Source organism: Amyelois transitella, chromosome 5 (genome assembly GCF_032362555.1).
Source record: "Amyelois transitella isolate CPQ chromosome 5, ilAmyTran1.1, whole genome shotgun sequence".
NCBI classification, from domain to species: domain Eukaryota; kingdom Metazoa; phylum Arthropoda; class Insecta; order Lepidoptera; family Pyralidae; genus Amyelois; species Amyelois transitella.
Window position 1 is genome coordinate 3,553,713 of NC_083508.1, and position 23,455 is coordinate 3,577,167.

The 23,455-nt window shown below is 35.3% G+C and overlaps 2 protein-coding genes across 2 annotated transcripts in view; one reads left to right on the forward strand and one right to left on the reverse strand.

Annotated features, from left to right (window-relative positions):
• Nucleotides 1-2,015: 2,015 nt before the first annotated feature.
• On the reverse strand, nucleotides 2,016-15,491 carry LOC106139348 (pre-piRNA 3'-exonuclease trimmer). Its single transcript, XM_013340780.2, has 11 exons — nucleotides 15,231-15,491; nucleotides 13,524-13,758; nucleotides 13,267-13,418; nucleotides 11,721-11,856; nucleotides 11,137-11,462; nucleotides 10,752-10,879; nucleotides 8,814-8,956; nucleotides 8,557-8,643; nucleotides 6,663-6,751; nucleotides 6,014-6,112; nucleotides 2,016-3,824 (listed from the first exon to the last, which is right to left on the reverse strand). Exons 1-11 carry the CDS (start codon nucleotides 15,356-15,358, stop codon nucleotides 3,776-3,778), a joined length of 1,572 nt encoding a protein of 523 aa, XP_013196234.2. The 5' UTR covers nucleotides 15,359-15,491; the 3' UTR covers nucleotides 2,016-3,775.
• A 5,437-nt stretch (nucleotides 15,492-20,928) lies between these two features.
• LOC106138305 (uncharacterized) overlaps nucleotides 20,929-23,455 on the forward strand; it is a 28,647-nt gene continuing 26,120 nt past the window's right edge. The window contains exons 1-3 of the mRNA XM_013339429.2: nucleotides 20,929-21,334; nucleotides 21,756-21,855; nucleotides 21,966-23,044. Coding sequence (XP_013194883.2) covers nucleotides 21,190-21,334; nucleotides 21,756-21,855; nucleotides 21,966-23,044 — 1,324 coding nt within the window. The 5' untranslated portion in view covers nucleotides 20,929-21,189. The remainder of the gene's footprint in view (nucleotides 21,335-21,755; nucleotides 21,856-21,965; nucleotides 23,045-23,455) is intronic.

The window sequence follows — 23,455 nt, forward strand, 5'->3', positions numbered from 1 at the left end:
TGGACTCCGTTGCCGGTTGGCAAAACCTGCACTTCCAACCTACCTGCCTCTGTATAAATATACGTTTTTGATATACGTAGGGTTGCCAAACGTCCGGATTTAGCGAATACAGGTTTGCTATATCGCGGTTTGATAACTCACAGCAGGGTATCCTCTTAACCCAAATAAGCCCAATTAGCAGGTCTGTAGCATAGGGAACTGGCAACCCTAGAGATAGATTATAGTTTTGAACAACTGAATCTTGGGGCAAGCCGAACCGTTCTACCATATATCGTGTCAATGTTGTTGTATTGTTGTCTTTATCACCCATGATTCGAGAAGTATGAAATCAAATTAGATTATGTAATTTTGGTGAATCTGAATAAAAATTACTGAAGTTTCAATAGGCTATTTGACAAAGTTCTAAAAACTATCTTAGGCTATTTATTTGTTTATAAGGAGCCCTACAAAAATACTTTTCTGCCTTTATTACAGCTATTTTATTAAAAAATCGAAAAAGAAAATACAATATTCAAATATGCCGCCAAAACGCGACTTTTAGCAATATGGCGGCCATGGCATGCAGTGACGTAAATTTCGTGTAAATATCATACAAAGCTTGTTGGTGTTTGGAAAAGTTTTGATTTTCTCTTGTTTATTTAACTTGTGCCACGTCATATGTGTGAAAATTATTAAAATGAGTTCCTATACATGTTGTGCAGTGCCTAAATGCACAAATACAACAATAAAATCTCCTACGAAATCATTTTTTTCTATGCCGATGGATTTGAATATTCGCAAGAAGTGGTTTCAGATCATGATCTAAGATCAGTGGTTACCAAGATATACTTACATTGATGTTTTCACATTCCTCAGTTGGGCAGCATAGAAATCTGGATTGTCTTTGAAGAAGACGCCAACCATTATTGGGTCCACTTTTGCCAAAAGTGGACCTACCAAAAGTCTTTTGGTAGGTTTCGACTGTCAGCTTTCGCGAAATTGGTTTCCGAGTTTTCCTTTAAATTGGAATCTGAGTAATCCTGAGCGATCAAACACTTATAAAATCTTGAAAAATAATAGCGAACACTAAGGAACAGTACGATCCACAGTCTGTTTATGGATAATTGACGTCATAATAGAAATAGCCAATCACGTTCGTTTTTAGTCACGTGACAGCTGCATAAAAAAGCCTAATTTTCTGAGACGGATTTTGTTAAAATAATGTAATATTTTTATCTCGCGTTATTACAAATCGCTCCAAAACAATAATATTAAGACTGATGACATAAAAGAAATGTATATTTTTATTACAGTCAAATAGCCTATTTGTATTATTGCTGGTAAAAATTGACCTAAAATATATTGCATCTATTTAGACGAAATAGTACATAGTAATACTTATATAATACACAGATTTAAAAACATTTGAGGTACCTAGCAAATTTTTCCAGGAAATTCCCACGGCGGAGCGAAAAAAACGGCAAGCTAGCTATATATATATTAAATAGTTTGCCAGTGTCATAAAGAGTCAAGTCAACAAAAAAAGGAGTTTTTTAACACACACACCGAACCTGGTATAATTTCTTAAAGCTTACCTATATTATACTTAAAAAAAAAAGACTTAGAGCGTCCGTGGTCCAGTCGGTAAGGTGCAAAAAGGCGCAGACAGGTTCGAATCCTACCCCGGCCATGTAACAATGACTATATCCAAAGTAATGTACATAAGTTTGAATACTAACCGATGCTCTTACGTTGAGGAAAAACATCGTGAAGAAACCTGCACACTCAGGAAACTGGATGTGTAACCATGGATCCAATACGGTATCCCGTAACTTTGCAGGTAGACCTAGCGGTTTACCTGCAAAGGTTGCGGAGGCCAGGGGGGTAGCTTCGTGTAAAAACCTGACTCACCAAAGCCAGGATCCATGGTCAAAGGCCATACCCCGGGCTCCTCTGCAGAGTGATGAGGATGCAACCGGGACTAAAGCCAGGAGGAAGAAAATATTATTATTAAAAAAATAACGATTTTTGTTCACACGTAAAAATTTTATTAAAAAATTTCGTAATTCAACAAAAGATTATCAAAGTGACAAGATAGCAAATACAATAATTCATTTTGAGCATAGTTATATTTTGCTTACGTCTATCGTATACAGTCAAAATTGCGACTAATGTTACAACTCAAAGTAAAAATATTGAACAACTATCAGAAATTGATCATATACACCTTCCACACATCTCAGACACTGCTTAAAATGGCTGATTACCTGTGATATGATTTTATTAAAAAAGAAAGAATTAAGTAAAACATTTCATTGTCATCTCCCTGGTATACATTTTGATTAGTAAGATTTGGTGATAAGTGTTTAGTGATAAGTGTACAGTCAAGTGAATAAAATGTTTCGTGCTCACTGTTAACGCGAGTCGCCAAAATAGAATGTGCTGTAACTGTAACTACTTCACTAAACACTTAAATCACATAAAAATAGAGTTTTTTTTAACTAAATAAAACTAAACTACTCGCTAATCAAAGTCTATACTAGCTCTAAGGATAAATATCACAGTATGAAAAAATAATAGATCTGTAATAAAGTTATAAAAATTGACTATGCTCAAAATAGTTACCACTAAAACATTTTTGGTTACATTATTTTATTATAGTTCTTATATATCAAGCTATTACTTAATTTAATTAGGCCTCTGAGCACAATGTCCTTCTTTAAGAAAAAATACTAAACATATCCAGTTGATGTAAAAACGTAAGAAAATAATGGCGTCGTGGTCGACAATATTTCTTCTTAAAGGTTTAAAAGAAGGTTGACTTATTTAAGTTAAAACAATTGCTGCTTATTGAACTAATAACTTGATGGCACTTGATATCTCAAATTGATTTACGGTACACTCGTTAAATGCTAATGGAACTTTGGAGGTAGATAATCGGTTAATATCAACTTAAATGTACTATACTATTAGCTAAGTAAAATTTTCATTAAGGTACTTATTTTCCATTATGGAATGTAAAATTGTATTTGAACAATTCATGTTTTTTCAGTGATTTATGAAGATTTTCATAAGTAATTTTTTTTTGGTTTTCTTATCGTGTTGTCATTTTCTTAGCAGGTCATTGCTTTATGTTATATTACCGTTAACTACTCATTAATTTACATACTTAACATTATGATATTGTTTAATTTAGGTTTTCTTATTACTTAAATTAATGAGTAGCTGTATCGTAAGAATACGCAGTAACAAAAATCTGCTCGGAATATGACGTCATGCGGACGGCGACACAAATAATTTACTTTTTAATGAAAATATTTTTAAATCACTGAGAAAATTGGTACAAGTGTCATATGTTACAAAAAAGTTTACTTTGCCAATTATAAAAGTATTCAATAACACAAGTCTTGAACTAACATTGGGGCTAGCTCAAGCTGTGAAATAATAAAATAATATTTATTTATCCTCTTGGCGTTTCCCGCGCCGTATGAGTATTGGTTAAATATTATTACAACAACAAAAATAACATTATAGGACGTAAACTAACAAAGGGCGAATAAACCAGCAATAATTTGATGTGAAAATCTCACTAAATGGATTTGAGGTTGGCGTAAGTAATTTATGTATAATTTCTTTCATACCTATAGATTATGCAAGTACTTAAACAACCAGAAAAATAAAGGACATTACGATTGTTGCCTACTGTCAATGTTTCGTTGGGTGTTGCCACAACAATGTCAAATTCCACTATTTCTCTGTAGTTATTTTTTGGTCGTAATCTATACAAAAATACTTATTAAATTTTCTTCTGCAGCAAATACAGTGCAGTGATTAGCGCACTACCCCTGAAACAAATATTTTTATTAACCAACCTAAAAAAAAAGAGGATGTTCTAAAGTCAATTAAATTTGAGATAGTACGTATAGAAATAAATACGTTAGACAGAACCAACAATATTAAAAAGGCTGAAAGGCCAAGTTCAGCTGGATTATATAAAATCGAAAAATAACAAGAGAAAATCGTGACCGGGACGCAAATGTACTTCAAACCAGCGTCGTACATCAAAGTCCTTTGTATTAGGTACGTGTAAAAGTAGCCATAAAAGCTTAACGACTTCGTCTTGCTTTCATCTACTTGATAGATTTACGAAGTAGCATTTTTTCATCTTCATTTTTGCATTTAAATGAGCTCGTTTTTACTGCTCGTTTTAAATGACCATTGTTTAGCATTTGATGATTGCATGCTTTATTGGGACATATTAAGATCCATCCATCTCTAACGGATAAACGATTTTTTTTGTTTCGGACAAGTTACCAGGGGTATTGTATGTCTACTCGTTATTCAAAGTAAGTCTTTATACGCAAGAAAATAAATGCATTCGAGGCAATTTCCATTATGAAAATAAGAGCCATTTCACATTATTCAACGGCGCAGTGCCGTTGAAATGAATCATTTTATTTAAAACAAAGGCAACAATTTAAAAGGTTCAACATTAAATTAATAAAAAAATAAATAGTTCTTCATGAAATTACTTCATAATATATCAAGCTTTTTAATATATTATTAATTAAATTTTATTTAATAAAAGTGAACACTTTCAGCAATAATCGTTGAAAGAAACCATCTAATTTAATACTACTAGCCCAATAAATCGCTCTTAAGATTATCTAGTACTTTAATGTAGGACATTTACATATTTGGAAGCTTAATAGCTTCCAATTTGTGTAGGTATACTAACGACTGAAAACCCACGATATATTTAGGAGTCTTGTGATTATTGGCTCTGTCTAATCCGTAATGGATAAAAACGTGATACATAGATACATAAGTATACAGGTAGTCTGCGTACATAGTAGGCAGAGAATACATCTTTTCACTTGTGCCGATCGCTTTTCTTGATTCTTCTTACACTTCGTCCACATCATAAATTTCACCATGGAAGTCATCGATAGAAACATGATAAGTGTAAAAGTTAAGAGTATAAAGGAAGGAGAGTAAAGGCGAGTGTATTCAGTGAGTCATAGGAATAGGTCGGTTTGTTTAGATGCGCGCGTAACGGCTGCACTAAATATTGGATTCTAAGAACTTTCGTATTATTCGCATTACCTCACATAATGGAGTTACTATAATTAGAAGACGCAAAAAACTTCAACTCTAAACAATGTATGTGTAATGTTAAATATGGTTAAGTAGATGAGAAATTAACGGACAATCAAATAAACACACTTTCACATTTACGATATTAATTAGGCGTGATAAGGGAATGTTGTGATGTGAAAGAAGATGTAGTTACAGGAATAGAAAAGGGTATGTCGAGATGGTTCGGTCATGTGGAGAGGATGAATGAAAACAGGTTGACTAAGCAGATATACATGGAGAGTGTGGAGGGAAAGGTCGGAGTGGGAAGACCTAGACGAACATATCTTGATCAAATTAAGGACGTCCTGGTAAAGGGTCAGGTCAAAAGTACCCGAAACCGCCGAGCTTGCATGAAGAGAGTTATGAATGTGGATGAAGCAAAGGAAGTATGCAGGGATCGTGGCAAGTGGAAAGAGGTAGTCTCTGCCTACCCCTCCGGGAAAGAGGCGTGATTTTATGTATGTATGTGCAACTCTGACATTGAAATTTGGTCACCTGCACCTTCCCAGCGTAAATACCGGTCACATTCTCAGCTTTGGAGAGGAGCCCAAGCCGCCTTTTGACTATGTTCTCTTTTGGGACCAGGATTGGGTAAGTCGTGCCGGGAATCAGGTTTTTTTAGCAAGTGTTGTTAAAATTATTTGTATGTTAGTATATACATTTAATTACATCTTTATCCCTTACGGGGTTTACGGAGTCCACAGTCTTGACTAAAGGGCCATGTTCAACTGTATGACTCAATGATAACATTGAGATTCAAATAGTGACAGACAGCAGTCTGTCACTATTTGAATCTCAATGTTGGGCTAGCAAGCCCATCGCTTAAAAGAAGAATCCCAAGTTCATAAGCATTTCCTCCATTATCTAAGAAATTGCAAATTAACTTAATACATACCAAAATGCAAATTTGCTCAGTGGCGAATGTCGGAAGGCATTAAAATATGTGATCTTGTAATCTTTGAAAAAGGAATAATGCTGTAGTATTCTGTTGGCACTGAAAATAAAAATTTGAATTTAAAATATACAATTCCGTATTTGGGCCGGATCAGAGACCAGCTTTTTATTTAGTTTGACCTGCCCCGATGTTTGTAAGAATGTACCAAAGTCGGTTTGTAATCAAATTAAGCAAGTTACAAACCTACTTTGGTACATTCTTTGATATAGTATATAATGTATATATATAGTTACAAATTACTTACTACGAGTAAGATAATACAATTCATTTCTCGTTTAGAATCCCACGAAAGTTTATAAATTTTCTAGCAAGTTCATAAACTTGCAGTTTTTATTATTTTCCGGTTAAATATATATTTTATTTTCTCTTGCTTAAAATCAAGGTGCATTTAGTTTTAATTTAGGGTGCGATCGAGCCCTTTCTATGTGAAAGTTGACAAGATGAGATCTCAGCTGGTATAGGAAAGCTTAAATAATAAAAATGAATTCCTGCATTTAAAATTAAAGACAATTAATAGGCAATGCTTTACAGTTTGCCAAAATGTTTCTAAACGTTATAAGCTGGGTTTAAGGGTTTCCACTCTACTTACATGTGGTGTGTTTGGGCGGCCACCAGGCACGCTTTTTTTCCATAAGGCTTGATGTCCACTTCTCCTATATCCGTCAGATCATACACCACCTACAAAGCGATAAATCCTCATAAATAACAGTTGTGCAACAGTGGCATTAAAATGCCATTGTAGATCTATCTATAGCCCGCAGACACAAACTACTATAGCATAATGAAATATCGAGGCGGGCGACATTCGCTCTGAGATAGTCGTATTTATATCTTAACCTTAAATCAACCTTGACAGTGGCATGAAAAATGACTTTTCTAAAATTCGAGAAATCAAACACCGGGCGATGTTTAAAAAATGTCCAGAGGCGAAAAAAAAGATTTTCCGCGTGTGACACTTGGGCATTATCAATCTGTTTTAGCCGGGAAATATGCGGGGTACATGTGTGGGTGAGTGCGAGTGTGCGTGCGCCCGCGCTTTGGCTTCCCGCCAATTGTCGGCTGTTTTCCAACGAGATCTTGTCAGGTGTGACGTAGAGCTTGGAGACAAGGGGAACAGATGCTGTATACATCGACACGGCGATGTACAACTGTGAAAACGCACATTGGGAGCGGACCAACTGTGGGCGTAGTGACAATTATTACTGCCATAACCGTTCGGTAACGTATGGCCGGTAATTTTGGATCTGACGATTGAGACAACGCGGATGGACCCAGGAACGCACAAAATTAGTTTTGTTTGTGTTCGTTATGTTAATTTTAGGTACAATTTGCAGGACTATTGTAAGAACTTTTGCGGCTGATATATGCCATGCAAGCAATATACAGATATATTATACTCAATGTTACGGATTTATTATATTAAATGTGTAGGAATAAAATGCTGTTGTAAAAAACAAGTTTTTGACTTTTGAGGTTGACTGGAAGAGATTGCATTAGCGGTGTCCGCCTTTGTACCATCTCTATCTGTTTTGTGCTGGTTTGTATGTTTTACTCTTATGGTGCAATAAATAGTTTTATCTATCTATCTATAACGAAAAAAAATTATGTCATAAAACCGACCACAACGAAGAAAATTGAAGGTAGGTCTTTGGGTAGGATTATGTATTGCAGTGGGAAGCTTCATAATGTCCTCACTTCACCTCTCAAGTTTTTACACGGAGCGATTCCCGGTTGGCCCTTGAAATCTTTGCAGGGAACCCTAACGGGTATTGGAGCATGATTAACTATACATTGTCTTAATGTGCAGGTTTCTCGCGATGTTTTCCCTCACCTGTCCTTAATCATGGCATGGCAATGTTATTTGGCATCATAGGTATATCGAATCCCAAAGTGGCATCTAAATCTCAACTAATAGCATAATTTATCTACCTTCCTGACTGTAATTACTATCTGTTCATGTGAAGCTTTGTAATCTTTTGGCGTAATTCCTAATTAGTGGGAGGATAATTTATATCTCTGAGTTTAATGGGCTAACTACATTACGATTGGTGAATCGAGAAAAAATTAGTGTTTGTGTATTTTTATCTGACCCCGTAGCATAGGACACGCGACGCAGTTTTTATCGCGCGATAAACTATCGTTTGTTCGCTTTTTATTACGACGCGAAACGGGACAGCGATAGTTTATCGCGCGATAATTACGGCGTCGCGCGACCCATGCTACGGGGGTTGGACTACTGAATACTAACTATTGCGCCCCCTAGTATTGTCAGAGTTTCTTATCTCCATACATATAATCACGTCTTTACCCCTGATTCTTGAAAAGACAAGGCCACTCAGCTGTATGGCTTAATGATGGAATTAAGATTCAAACAGTGACAGGTTGGTAGCCTACCGCCTAAAAGAAAAATCCCAAATTTATAAGTATTTCCCTTGATTTCCTATCAAAACGATCATTAAAATCGCAACTAAAATAGGACTGACCTGATTGAAATCAATTTCACGTGTCTTCTGAGGCATCAAGTATAGGATTTTGGGTCTGCCAACAGCTGGGTCTGGTTCGGCTAAGTTCTGCAAAAAATATATTCTACATTTATATCCTGTTGACGAGCGTCGATAGTCCAATCAGTAAGGTTTAAATGCATGACGCGTATAAAGGCACAGGTTCAAAGTAGCAGGAAGGATCTAGTCCGCTATAATTAATCCTTTTTTTGTCAATTTTAACGTCTAATCATACTTACCATATGAGACATGGCGCCACGAATGACGTTGATCTTATTGCGAAATTGTAATAGACTGGAGAGCTTCTCTATGGGCGATGTCAGCCGATACAAGCCCATGCTCTCACCGTGGGCCCAGTGCCCCAGCCGGAGGAAACAGTAACCTGATGAAGAAGAATAACACCAATTGCAGGAAGAGGCGTAATTCAGACTTACGTCTATTCGGGGTAAAAAAATAACAATCAGTCTTATTTTCAGAAAAACGTTGTGATTCCTCGTGATTTAGGTTAAAATAGATAATAAAAATAAAGATAAAATTAATTGGTTTTGGAATAAAATTACCGTTGTTAAAAAAAGGTGGCACGTGGGAGAGCCTCTTTGAACCAAAAGTGCAAACGTGTCACCAGCGCATCGATATAGATGATGATATTATCATTTCATGTTATCACGTGTAATAAGCAACTTTTCAACGATCCAGTCTTAATTTTATCTTAAACATTTTGTCAAAATGAAGATGTTTTTTTCTTTTTTTACGTTTATTTTCATTTAAGGATGAAACGCCTTAAAGTAGGCAACCGCCTTATGTCAGATGAAATGCCGGGTACAAGTGGTAATTCAGATTTATCACTACAAGCACCAATTTTTACAAATCCAGTTATAAAATTATAATTTATTAGTAACTTTCACAGTCTTTAACCTGGATGATGATCATAGGATTTCAGATTTTAACGAAAATGTAGTTTTTTTATTAGATTTTACAAGCAATTATTCAGATTCGGCAACACAATTATGTCGTTATTTCACTTCACTTCTTAATAATTCATTTCTTTTGTTTTCGTGGTAGATAGAATGAACACGTTCGAACATACCAAGAAGACCCAGCTGAATCAATGGCTCTTTTAGACCCTAACGTTGATACATAATTTTGCTTTATACTATTATAAAATTTTATAACATTGAAATAAAAAATCCTCTACTGTTCATATTGTACGAGTATCTATGTTAGAAAAACAATATTATTGATAAAAATGAAAAACTTGATTTCTTATATTTATGACAAAATATCAGTTAGCAAGAATAAGTAGAAATTTTCTTACTTTATTATTTTTGTACAAAAGACAAAAAACAAAACAAGAATACTAAAATTAATCTAGGTGCATTCTTCCATCTGGAAGGAGAGGCATTGTGAGTGCCGGCTGCTTCTCTTTCCGTGCATATAACAAAAGTCAATCAAGGGAGCGGCTAATAAATTTGGAATTTTTTTAAGGGTTGATGATGGGCTGGCAACCTTTCTCTATTTGAATCTATCATTAAGCCATACAGAACGTGACTTTTCGAGACTGTTGGCTCTGCCTACCCATAAGGGAGAAACGTGATTGGATGTAGCGATATTCTCTCCGTTACAAAGAGCGTCGGTAGTCCCTTTCCGTCCCGTTCCGACACCCTTTTGGGGAGGGTGCCCGTTTTTTCTGTTTCTTAAAGGGGATGCTATCCTTAAGGGAGTTAAGTGCTAAGGTAGTTTGTAGCTTTTTGTCAAATATATATATGTATATTTATATATATATATATATATGTACATATATTGGATGTTACTTAAATTTAATTGATTGAAATGTAAAATGACGTTTTTGATTTCTTCTAACTGCCGCAATCTCTTGCAACTCTCATCAATGCAATCAGGTTCCCCACCTTAACAATATTAGATCATGGTAACAATCCGGTTGCCTGAATGTCCATGTTTTCTCTCAGCATAAGAGCATTGGTTAGCACTCAAAATAATGTTCATAACTCAGAAAGGACATATTGGGACATGGCCGAGGTAGGAGTTGAACCTGTGCATTGAACGTATTTTCATACGTGATATTGATAGAGATATGTTAAAGTCGAAAGGGTAGTCTCTGCTTCCCTCTGGGAAAGAGGCGTGATGTATGTTTAAAATAAAAATGAGTTAAATTTCACCAGCGCAGTAGGAGTCCCAGCCAGCCTCGTGGTAAGTCTGCTTTGGGCCAAACTCAGTGCCCAGTTTTATGCTGTTTATGCCTAACTCCAACTTCTTACATTGGCCTTTAGAGAAGAATTCGTACAAACTGAAAATAAATTAAAATATTATAACAAAGTATAAATTTTTTTTTTTTTAATAAAGCATAAAATTAAATCTTACGCATACGAACCCTTAAATTTATGACCAGTTCCAAGGCAAGCCAAAAAGAATATGATCAACATTTTTTTTATTTCGAGTAAAATTTTTTACACATGTTCACAGTATAACTGGGTTTTGTATTTATCATTCCTGCGTCTTTGTGTATGTGGATTCGCAAATTAATATATAATCAATTTTACTTACTCTTGCAATGAATTAGATTGCCATTGCTCATCTTTTGTCAATTTCGCCTTCATTACATATGAAATGTATTTTGTATCAAACAACACCGGAAAGACTTCAGATACATTCTTTTTGAAAACCGTATATTTTTGTGGCAATGGCCCGATAAATTGATTGTGTAGTAGCACCGTATCCATAAACATGTTATGACCGATGACAGGTTTGAGTTCAGTTTTTATCAGACAGATTATTTTTGAAAACCCTGTTATATATGCCATGAAATCATTTTCTATTTTTTCCTTCGGTGTATTTTCGGCTCCTTCTATTTCATATCTGTATACCATTATCTGAAAATTGCAAATTCTGATAATGCCACCACAAAATAAAACACTCAAATGTTATGACAAATAAAATATGCTTGGCATAAACATCACCAGTAACTGTTAAATTAACTAGATATATAATGTCTGACTCTGATATACTTTTTTATTTAAATGTCTTGGTCAGTTGTGCCTTCATAAGTCTCTGGAGGACTATGGGAAGCATGATAACACTGTATGTGATGGTAAAGAAAAACAAAAAAGTGAGCTTGCTTTTCAATTTACCTTATTGTCATCGCCTAAGATATTGGCTGTGAGCAGTTCAGGGTACCGTTCCCTGAATTCCAAGTGCATAATGTAACGCATTAGTGGATTTTGCACATCTAAGCATATGGAGTCTTCATTGGTGTGGAGGAACCAACTGCAATTGAAATTGTAACAATGTCATCATTACGAAAGTTACAGTATAATTTTAATGATGGTACACTATAAAATTAAAATTAAGAATCATCTGCGAAAGTTTAGCTCTAATTTTCAAAGCAAGTATTGGATTATTGATATTAAGTTTTGTATGTATACTTCGGAAATCGGCAAAACCACACCTCTTTCCATGCAGGCCTTTTTGATTATGATCCAGCCCCAGTATTTATCGCGAGAAATCTATCGCTGTTTCGGTTTTTATTTCGACGTAAAAAGGAAAAGCCAAAGATTTTTTGGCGAGATTTCTTATGTTACTTATACAAAAGTGAAGGAGAACCTGATTTTAAATCCTGATGCCAGTCATTAATCACATTCAGGTACCTAGGAACAAATTAGGATTATTTGGACTCAAAGAGGTCAGGGATGAGCACTGACAATAAGGATAGAAATTATCAGGACTTTCATGCGCACAAATCTCCAGAAGGATTTGGAGCATAAACTGAGTTCATTAGAAGAGATGTTTATGGTGATAACGACCCTCAGTATTGGGGACGATAGCATACAAACCACACAAACATCAAAGCATGATGGTGACTATTGTTGCTGTCAGTCAACTATCGCGCTATTACCATTATGAAAATACATTATAGATAGTAATTATAACTATATTGTTTAAATATATTGTCATATTGCTAATAGTGCAAACCAAAACTGGCTAATTTATAACTATAAATAGCTAGTTTTGGTGTAATATACATACATACATATAATCACGTCTATATCCCTTGCGGGGTAGACAGAGCCAACAGTCTTGAAAAGACTGATAGGCCACGTTCAGCTGTTTGGTGTTATGATGGAATTGAGATTCAAATAGTGACAGGTTGCTAGCCCATCGCCTAAAAGAAGAAACCCGTGTTTATAAGCCTTACCCTTAGTCGCCTTTTACGACATCCATGGGAACGAGATGGAGTGGTCCTATTCTTTTTTTTATTGGTGCCGGGAACCACACGGCACCAATAAAAAAAAGTAGTTTTGGTGTAATACTATTAATAAATAAAAACTTTTCATTGTAAGGGTTTCAGGGCATTTTCTAATAAAATACATATATGCCTATTAAATCTATCAATATTACGAAGATCCATATTATGACAATATCAATGGTCACATAATTCAAATAATAGGCAAGTTGACCAATGACATATTTGTTATTTTGGCCAAAATATAAATAATTAAATTTTTATAAACTCCCAAAAAATAATTTTAAGTCCTATTTTTCAAAACGGGTGATTACATTGTCCGCCATTTTAGTGTGATATTTTTTATGTGTGCTCTGAAGTCATAGTATATAATAGAAACATTTGACATACATGATTTGTTTTATTTTAGAGTCAAGTAGCCCATTGAAACTTACTGTGTAATAGCTGAGCAGTAGCTTTGGATAAGTCTCATTTCTGCATCATCCAGCCCCTGTTTTATGTAACTAAATAGTGTATCATCCGATAGTTTTTGTTCCAGCATTTCCAACTCCACTTTGCTGAGATATGGAATTCCCTCATATAGAAACTGAAATTTGACGAAGTTAAAAATATGTAATGCACAAGTAAATATTTTAATGATTATCAGAAAATTATGTAAAAAGCAATAGCTGGAGAAATGCATAAGTCTCACCTTATTATAATTAAAGTTATGCCTACACAGGAACTTCAAAGTAGATGCCTGGAATTTGCAAGATTGATCAATGTCCCCTAATGTTTGTGGACACAGATGGAATGTATATGTGTGTGCCACATATGATTCAGCGAAGGTGTTAAATTTGAATAATGTAAGTCCTATTTGTGTAATCATAATATCCCCTACATGATTTTTAAGTAGATTGTACCGGTCTTCATTTGTGTCAAACAACCTGGAAAAGGTAATAAGATCATTCGACAAACTTTTTTATGAATTAGTTGGTATCTGTCAGTTCAGATCTGTAAATAGGACTGCATCTAGAATAATATATAATGTACCTTAAATTGAATAATATTTTATTATTTATGTATGCTATTGGCAGAGTAACTTGGTGTTTGAGCTGTTCTCGATGGACATCAGAAAAATTCATAAAAAGTAGTAAAAATAATAAAAAACCATCAATTAAATAAAAAAATTTCAAAATTTTATGAGCAAACTTTCCATATGTCAAACTCAAATACTGTGGAATGGAAGGCAAATTGGGAAACCACCATACAATACCCTGAAATGGAGTGATTTCTTATGGGGAAAACAAATCAGAGAAACTATAAGAAATTTTTTATGCATAGTGAAATTATGGGAACATGATTTTCATTTAAAATTTAGGAAAAATGAATTTTCCCAGACATGGGATGTCAAAGTATAGGATTAAAAAATATTTTTTTTTTAATACTACACATTAACGCAATAAACATGAAATATTTGAAGTTGAACTCGCACACAAAGAGTTCCATACCCTCGTTGTTTTGTTGTAAAACCTATTTATAAAAATCAACCAAAAAATTGTTGATTTAATAATTTATTTGAAAGGTACATATATGCAACAAAAAATTCTGTGAAAATTTTAAGCATCTTCCTGTTATCATTACTAATAATACTGAAAATGAAAAATAGATGCTTATTGAACGGGCTACCCTCAATATTTTCATTTTTAGTATTTTTTATTATAGGGGCAAGGCAATGTAAATATATAATTGTGAAAATTTCAGCTTTCTAGATATAACAGTTTATAAGATAAAGCTTGGTGACAGATGGACAGACAGCATACATACATAAAATCACGCCTTCATCCACATAAATTCATCCTCTCAACATGACCAAACCATCTCTATTCCTGTAACTACATCTTCTTTCACATCACAACATTCCCTTATCACGCTGTTCCTTATCCAGACAGACAGCAGGTGGAGGCTTATTAAGTATTCCATTATTACTTTTTATGTAAGGAACCCTATAAATAATCTTAAAATAAAAATGGCCTATTTACCTACACTAAGGTAACTAGGAAGTTTTCTTTTAATTTGTTTTCAACTAAAACTTTTATTTCTATTTATTGATATGTAGGTATTTTAATTTTTTGTGTGTGTGCTGCTTTTTAAATAAAAAATCACATCTTTATCCCTTACAGGGTTGACAGAGTCAATGATCTTGAAAGAATGGTTGGGTCATGGTCAGCTTAATTGATTTGAGATTCAAATAGTGACAGGTTGTGGACCCATCGCATAATAGAAATTCGTGGTTATAGTTTCGAGAACTAAAATGGCATCACATGGATATTTTTTGTTTTACCCTCATTTTTTAAAATTGAATTAAGTTATCTATCTTAAGAATATTAATAAGAAAATTATTTTTTAGAAAATTTACCTGTTTTTGAACTTCTTTCCAGTCAATAAGTTGCTGAATTCAGCATCAAATCCTATGAAACATGAATCTAATATTTGTTCGGTGATGGTCTCAATTTGATCGTTGAAGTTGTGTTTTGTGATCTCCATTTTATTAGACACTAGAATTTTTTATACAGCAAATACTTTGTAGGCAAATTGAGAAAAAATACCTATCACAATACAACCGGTAATTCTAGAGGTGAGGTGAAGAGAAGCAAACAAAACAAGCAGCAACCATAGAGGATCGATCGCGTTGCGGCGACGATCAAATGCAGTGTTGCCAACTGTATGTCATAAAAGCACGTTGACAAGGCTAGATTAGCAAGATTTTCATAAAAAAGCGCAAAGATTTTAATTAAAGTATTAATATTAACATTGACGTACTATAAACAACTAGACTCACAATCCCGCTAAAAAAGTGTCCGCGGCAAAACTCTACTCAACGCTCAAGTGAGTAAAGTTCTCGGCTAGTCTCGTTTCGTCCGTCCACGAGTGACAACGTCGCACAATGACGAAGTGCTCTGTTAAAAAGTGTAAAAATTGTCCAAGAATTGCGCTCAAAAGGATGGCATTTCCTATTTCATTTAAGTACAATTCAGATTTAAAGTAATCGCACTTAATAGTATAAGTTAGCTGTTGGTTTTCTTTCAAATCATTTTATTAAATATTTAAAACTTAACAGTACTCGGCATTTAGCACTATCCGCGTCTATCTCTTTCTTGCGGTCAACAAATATTAAAGAGTAAACGAAACAAATATAGTTTTGTCGCCGCGCTTCATGATGCTCGCCTAGGAACATAAAGTTGTGGAGTCGCTTTGTTTTATTTTTTATGTTTGTGATTTTTTATTATGATACTAGTTCGGTTGATTTATTATTTAATGAGGTGAATAGAAATATGTAATGTTATCTGAAAATGTACCTGTTAAAACGATTTAGTAAAATTTGGTAAGGGGGTGATCCTACATCAATTACACGACTATCTAGTAAATTCTAATCACATGCCAACGAAGTCGAATTTGCGTGATTGAGTAACAAACATCCTCACATACTTATAAACAAACATCTAAAAAATACATTTTCCAGATTGACCAAACCGGGGATCGAACCCGAGACCTCCGACTTGGCAGTCAGGCAAGATGATCATTAGGCCACAGAAGTCGACAAAAAACAAAAGAACTACCTTTAAAGTAAAAAATAAACTACTTCACTACAAATCCACACATAATCACAGACATTCAAACACTCATACACCCAAACAAACTCCTTCTAATATCCAATAGACAATTTTTATTGCAACGCATTTCGTATCAAAATGTTAAAGTGTGTGAAGGTAAAAATTTTAAAATAACAAAGCCACTCCACTAGCCTCTTTGTTCTAAATGAAACATTGAGTTAATACCATGTCACACCAAACTACGTTTTTTAAGGATTGCGTGCCTTATTACAAAACATTTAAGGTTCAATTTTCAATACACTTGTTTTTGGACATAGGACTTTGTCAAATAGTCGAAGTAATATGCGTAATAATAATTACGTATTGAGGTGAGGACGATATTTTGTTTTATTTTGCTCGGAACTGTTTATCTAGTTGTTTATAGTTGATCGAAGAATATTAAACAAAAACAAACATTAATTACAGTTAAAATTATACAACTTTTATAAAATATAGCTTGGCCGGGATCTTCGAGTATTAATCCAGACCGGAGGCGCCGCCACTTCTTAACGTTTCCCTTTGCCAAATAAAAATTTACTTTAACAATCAAATCATTTTTGCTATAAAATTTTGGATGGAGTATTTTATAATAAATGAGCAAGCAACACTGCAATTTTTAGTGATTGATAATGATTGAGCCTCAGTCAGTCCAGAAAAATGATTATGATGATATCGATGTAGTGCTAGTTTTAGTTTTTATGTAGTTTTTTTCTTGTGCTGTGCTGATTAATATCAATATAATTCATCTCTTTCTTTTTACTCGTTTAATGTCGTTAGTTCACACTGTTGTGCACTTGTCAGAAGCCATTTTGGTTATCTTCACCTACCTTTGATTCTCTACGCAACCGATCTGAAAAGACTTTTTTTTCTAGAATATTTAAGTTTATGGCTATATTGGCTATGCTCATCGTAATTTGGTCGTATAATATTGTCTTGACTGTTTACAATTTACAAACCGCTGTGATTAAAAAATAAGTTTTCGCTCCGAAAATAGGTGATTTTGCAGTGTGAACGTTCTAAATTTAAATTGAAATAAATTATAAGAGGATGCAAATCGCATTTGTTTCAGATAAATAGTAATCTGAGTACATACCTACCTACTTGTCTTTTCTGTTGAGCCATTGCTCAGTTTACATAATAATATTCTTAATGTATTGACTACTAGCGACCCGCCCCGGCTTCGCACGGGTGCAAAATTAGAAATGTTATTATACATAAAAACCTTCCTCTTGAATCACTCTACCTGTTACAAAAAACCGCATCAAAATCCGTTGCGTAATTTTAAAGATTTAAGCATACAGACAAACAGACTAAAATAGCGACTTTGTTTTATACTATGTAGTGATTTATGTACACTAAATGCCAATGCAGTGGGTTAGTATATTATGAGATATAATATATAGGTTATCTAAATTCAAGTTTTAGTTTATTTTAGTGTGCTGAATAAAATTGGATGAAGTAGGTACCTACCTATTTAGAACATATTTTTTTAAGCCACATAGCTTTTTTCTTGAGTTTTAATTTGAGAATTTCAGAATAAAGATATCGATGCCGTGTGGTTTCCAGCACTATAGAAGAGAATGACTCCATATCTTTCCCATGGATGTAGAAAAAGCTGACTAAGGGATAGGCTTATAAACTTGGGATTCTTCTTGTCACGCGAGGTAGGCGATGGACTAGCAAGTCCATCGCCTACCTGTAAATATTTGAATCTCAATTCCATTATGAAGCCATACAGTTGAGCGTGGCCTTTCATCCTTTCGAGACTGTTAGCTGTGTCTACCCGGCGGTATAGATATCGATAAGTTAAGCCTTTGAGAGTTAGGCCTGTCACCATGCACAGTACTCGCACACCGATTTGGTTAAGTTAGGTAAGGATTGTCTTCGCGAGCCAAGGCCGCTGTGCAAGCGGCCGCCGCGTCGGGAATATGAGCGAGGCCAGCTCATGCTCCTGGCAACAAAGCCGAAGGCGATGGCACCATGTGGTTTTAGTGGGTTCAAGCTTCATATAACCCGCCTGGTACCCCACATAAAGGTCTTTCCACACGTAAAACAAAAGGATTGTCTTCGCGGAATTAGAGCCGCGCTTGACGTCGGCGGCCGGAGCGCTGAATAGGCTCATGCCGAATCTCAGGTTCAGAAGCGTCCTAGCGTCCTGCAGACCCTTGTAACTACATGGGGGTCGTGCGATCGATGGCTCTTCCGCTGTCGTGAGATAGATGGTCAACAGCGAGAGCGTGTGTGACTGAGAGTCGATAAGTCGGAGGGTAAGCGAATCACTAAATGCTGAATGGACGCCGGAAGCGCCCGGTGTTGATAGGTGCCAAGTTCATCATTAGGTACCCAAAGCGGAAATTTTGGTAGCTAATAAGTCTAGTAACCCGCTGGCCGCTTTGAGGGCGAAGCGTGCCCTGATAAAGCCAAAGAATTAGAAACACGAAAAACCACACAGTTAAATCAAGCAAAATTTTTATATGTGTGTAACCTTCGATCAACTATAAACAACTTGACGTACTTTCTACAACAAAAGTTGTAGATAGTACGTCAATGTGTGTAACACTGTTTGTTTGTATACGCTGATCTCCAGAACAAGGTACCCATTGGACGGATTCTTATAAATCTTTTTTGTTAATTAGATTCCTAAACAGCTATTAAGCCTGTTGCCCAGGCCTATAAAACAAAAAAGTTGAAGTGAAATAAAAAAGGCAAAAACTGGAACACTTGATTGAGAACCGTGATGTTTCAGGTAAACTATAATAAACGAAGAAGGCGAACGAAGTTGTGGGCAACAACTGGTTATGAAAAAAAAGTTTACAAGCTAAAAAGGGTTTTCAAAACATAATAATAAAACATATTATACCTACATAATAATAAAAAAATAAATTGTCTTTACATAGAATATATTTTCAAGAAAATAATTTATAACGATGAAAAAAAAGTAACCAAAGATGAATTTGACAAAAAAGGTTGTCTTTTTGTATGTTTGTATATTTGTTTGTACACGCTAATCTCTTGAATGAAACTTTTTTGTTGTATAGCTCTGATGCTTGGCCAACATACAGGTATAGTTAATTTATTTTGGAAACTAGAACAGCTGATATCGAACCATATCTAACAACTAAGCTAAACTATATTTAGGAAATACATATTAAAATGATGGCTTAACAAAAGTTGTTCAACCTGATGAGCGAAATCGAAGATCTGAACCATTATAGACCAGCTCACTCATCCGAATTATGGTAAAGACGTCTGTACAAAAGTTTTCAACATGATGAAAATTAAATTTTCTTTTAGTGTTAAAAAAATGGAGGATCATGTAATGTAGAAGCCTAAGTGACCAGTTACTCTATAATATGTACAAAAATTTTAATAAATTTAATAACGTTAACCTTCGTTTTTCCAATAACACGCAAACGGAGTTGCGGGCAACAACTAGTAATATTATAAGTTTCTAATTCAGCTCGCTTTGGTCACGTAATAAGATAACGTGGGTACTCTGACTCGACGTAGTTTAATACTTCTGTTACACAATATTAGGTTGCATAACTGCGTAGACGCACAGAGAGAGTTGTGGCGGATTCACTTCTGATTATCAGTCTTGCGAAAAATAAATTAAATCATTATACATACATAAAAGACGTCTCCTTTCTAGAGGGGTAGGCAGAGACTACATCTTTCCACTTGTCATGCTTTTTCTTTCGCTTCATCCACATTTATAACATTGATTATAGAAGCTCGTCGGTTAAGGGTGAACACTCCTACGACGAGTACTAACTCTTTCTCAAAATTATGACACCTGCATGTGGAAAGTGGGATCGAGTGGACCCGGGATGCCTCTGGAAATGATACTTTCCAAAGGCTTCTAGCTCCCGTAGTAAGTAAGGAACAAAATCTGTCATCTTTCCGAGGTAGGCAGACAAAAATAGGGGGACTTTATTCTAAAGTAGGTAGTGATGATTGGTTTTTATAAGCTCTGTAACTTTAATATAGGTCAGCTCCATCTTTTTCACGTGGAAGTCGAAAGAGGCGACTAAAGCATTATTATAATTAGAGCATTATTCAGTAGGTATAGTCGCTGCGTGTTCGTCACTCTTTTATATAGTTCCTAGCGGAGTCTGGGCTACATAACCGAATGCTTCCTTCTTCTGGCATTTGTCCTGGCAACATCCTCACCGCTCTAAACAGGAGTCCGGGATTCGTCTATAACCATGAACCTAGATTGAGTAAGTCAGGCTTTAACGAGGCGACTCCCTTCGTAACCTATTCATGGGAACTCGACTCTTATTGGATTATGGTTAAAACCACATTGTAAGTAGTAATTTGCTTCCCTATCTTGGAGGTATCAATCTGAATACATACAAATAATGACGTTTTTATTCCTTACGGGGTAAACAGAGTCTTAAAAAACTTAAAGCCCAATGGTGGAATTGAGATTCAAAACGAAACAGGCTGTTAGCCCATCGCCTTAAAGGAGAATCCCGATCTATCCATCTGCGATTACAATAATTTAAGAATGTCTAACTGCCTTGCTCTGCAAGGTCCAAAATGCACGAATGCAGTGGTTAAGCAACAGTCAACCGTTCAGCCCATTCACCAACCAGTCGCCATCTGATGGTGGACTTGTGTGGTCGCGTGTCTGCCACATTCACTTCCGATTACATCGTAACCATGTGATATAAACAGTGTAAAGATAAAGTAATAACGGTGAAATAAACAAAAGTCATCATGGAAACAGAAAAGAGTGCGGTTGAAACTAAAAGCGTGGATTATAAGAAACCTAACTACATGCTTATGTCCTTGCAAAGGATATTTGTTTTGAGTGTAATATTTGCCATTATTGTGATTATTGTTTACCACACGCCGATGCCAGGTAATAAGTGTGAAGTTTAAACTATTTTAATTGATTTATATTTCAGAGACCTATTTAAATCATATCATATCAATCATATTAATAACGAAACGTTGTGTTGTTATAATTCTACATATAGGTAGTTAGATTGATTCGAAAATGTTTTGTCTCAAATAAGTAGGTACTTTGATAAGTAGTAGTTATCGTATACATACTTACATATGTACTTTTAACTTTGGTAGTATATATTTTATTTTTCTAACGATTTTCTTTACATTAGACCTTTGAGTAAAGACTTGTTGATCTTCTTAATTAAATGATTAATACTTATTTAATAGGATAAATGCATTACTTGTACGCTTAGAAATACTTACTCTACGTATACCTAAAACTTAGTTAACACCTAGTAATATTGCGAATAATAAAGAAAATATTTTTTCAGAGGAATATTTCGAAAATTGCGACAGAGAGTGTAATGAGCTCGATTGGCCCATGATATGTCGAGTGAAACTAGTCATTGAAGTTTATAAAACACTAAGCAAGTAAGTACTTATATAATTCATTAATTATTAAATGTATACCTTGATTAATTGACTAATTATAATACGAAAATGCAGTAGACTTTTTATACCTAATTATTTATGTTTTACAGATCTTGCGGAAGTTGTACGGAAAAGGATGGCGGCGAATGTCCGAAACTATGTATATCAGCTGACGGGCGTGAGCGAGGTGTATTGTCAGCCAACAGAGCGTTGCCTGCGCCAGTGCTTCATGTTTGTCACAACGACATCCTTGTGGTGGACGTGGTTCATAGAGCACCGGCACACGCCCTCTCCATCCATTGGCGAGGACAACCCCAAAAAGAAACTCCTTTCATGGACGGAGCACCCATGTTGACACAATGCCCCCAGCCTGCTTACACAACCTTCCAGTACAAGTTCCGAGCGTCAGCAGTTGGCACGCACATGTACCACGCCCATTCAGCAGCAGACGCCGCTGACGGCCTCGCTGGTGCACTGGTAGTAAGACAATCCCCTCGTTTAGACCCGCTCGGAAAATTATACGATGTTGACGCTTCAGAACACACAATTTTCATTTCCGAATGGGGTCATTCCATGGGTCCATTAGCAGGAATGACGTCAAAAGGACCTAAAGCAGAATCCTTACTGATAAACGGCAAAGGTAACACCCTAGAATCACCAGATGCTCCGATAACGAAATTCGCCGTCGAACATGGTAAGAGATACCGTTTTAGATTAGCATACGGCGGGGGATCCAGAAGCTGTCCAGTGAAATTTACTATAGACCAGCATGTATTAAAAATTGTTGCTTTAGATGGTCATAGGATTGAGCCAGTGGATGTTAATTCAATAACCTTAGGTCGGGGAGAACGCGCGGACTTTATTCTGGATGCAAAAAGGGCACCCACCGCGTACAAAATAAGGGTGGCCGCTGAAAGTTCTTGCCAGAATGGTTTAGAGGGTGTTGGTGAATTAGTGTATGAAAACAAGGACTCTAAAGTGTTACATAAAGACGAAGACAAAGTTGAAAATCAAGTGAAAGATGAGTTAACAACAGTGATTAGTGGTCGGTGCGGTAAAGACAGTGTATTATGTTTGGACGAAATTCGTGGCGCAAACGCAATGCCGGCGGAGTTGGCCGGAGAATTGGACGAGATAATTTATGTGCCTTTTAATTACTCTACGCGGCAGATTTCTGCGAAACGAGTGGGTAAGTGTATTTAATTATTTTAATTATGGATTGTTCAAACTTTCGGAATATTACTGGTATTATAAATTAACGCTCTGTTTAGTTTTCTTTTCCTTAACATTTAAGATTAGATTTAGAGATACAATAAAATATTATGTTCTGTATTAATGTAAAGCGGAACATACGGACATAAAAAAATAAATAAAGATTAGTAGCTGAATCTAAAATACAAGGAACTTGTATAAAGCCTTTTGTTAATATTAGTCTATTTATTAAACAGACATATGTTAAACTTTTAAAACCTTTTTTGTCTGAAATTCAAAAGAGCGTAGAATAACCAATAGTGTCAATTTATTTTGAGTCCATTTTTCGAGTGTGTAGTCTCCCTTCACCGGATACATATGTTTGACCCACAGTATAAACATACAATGT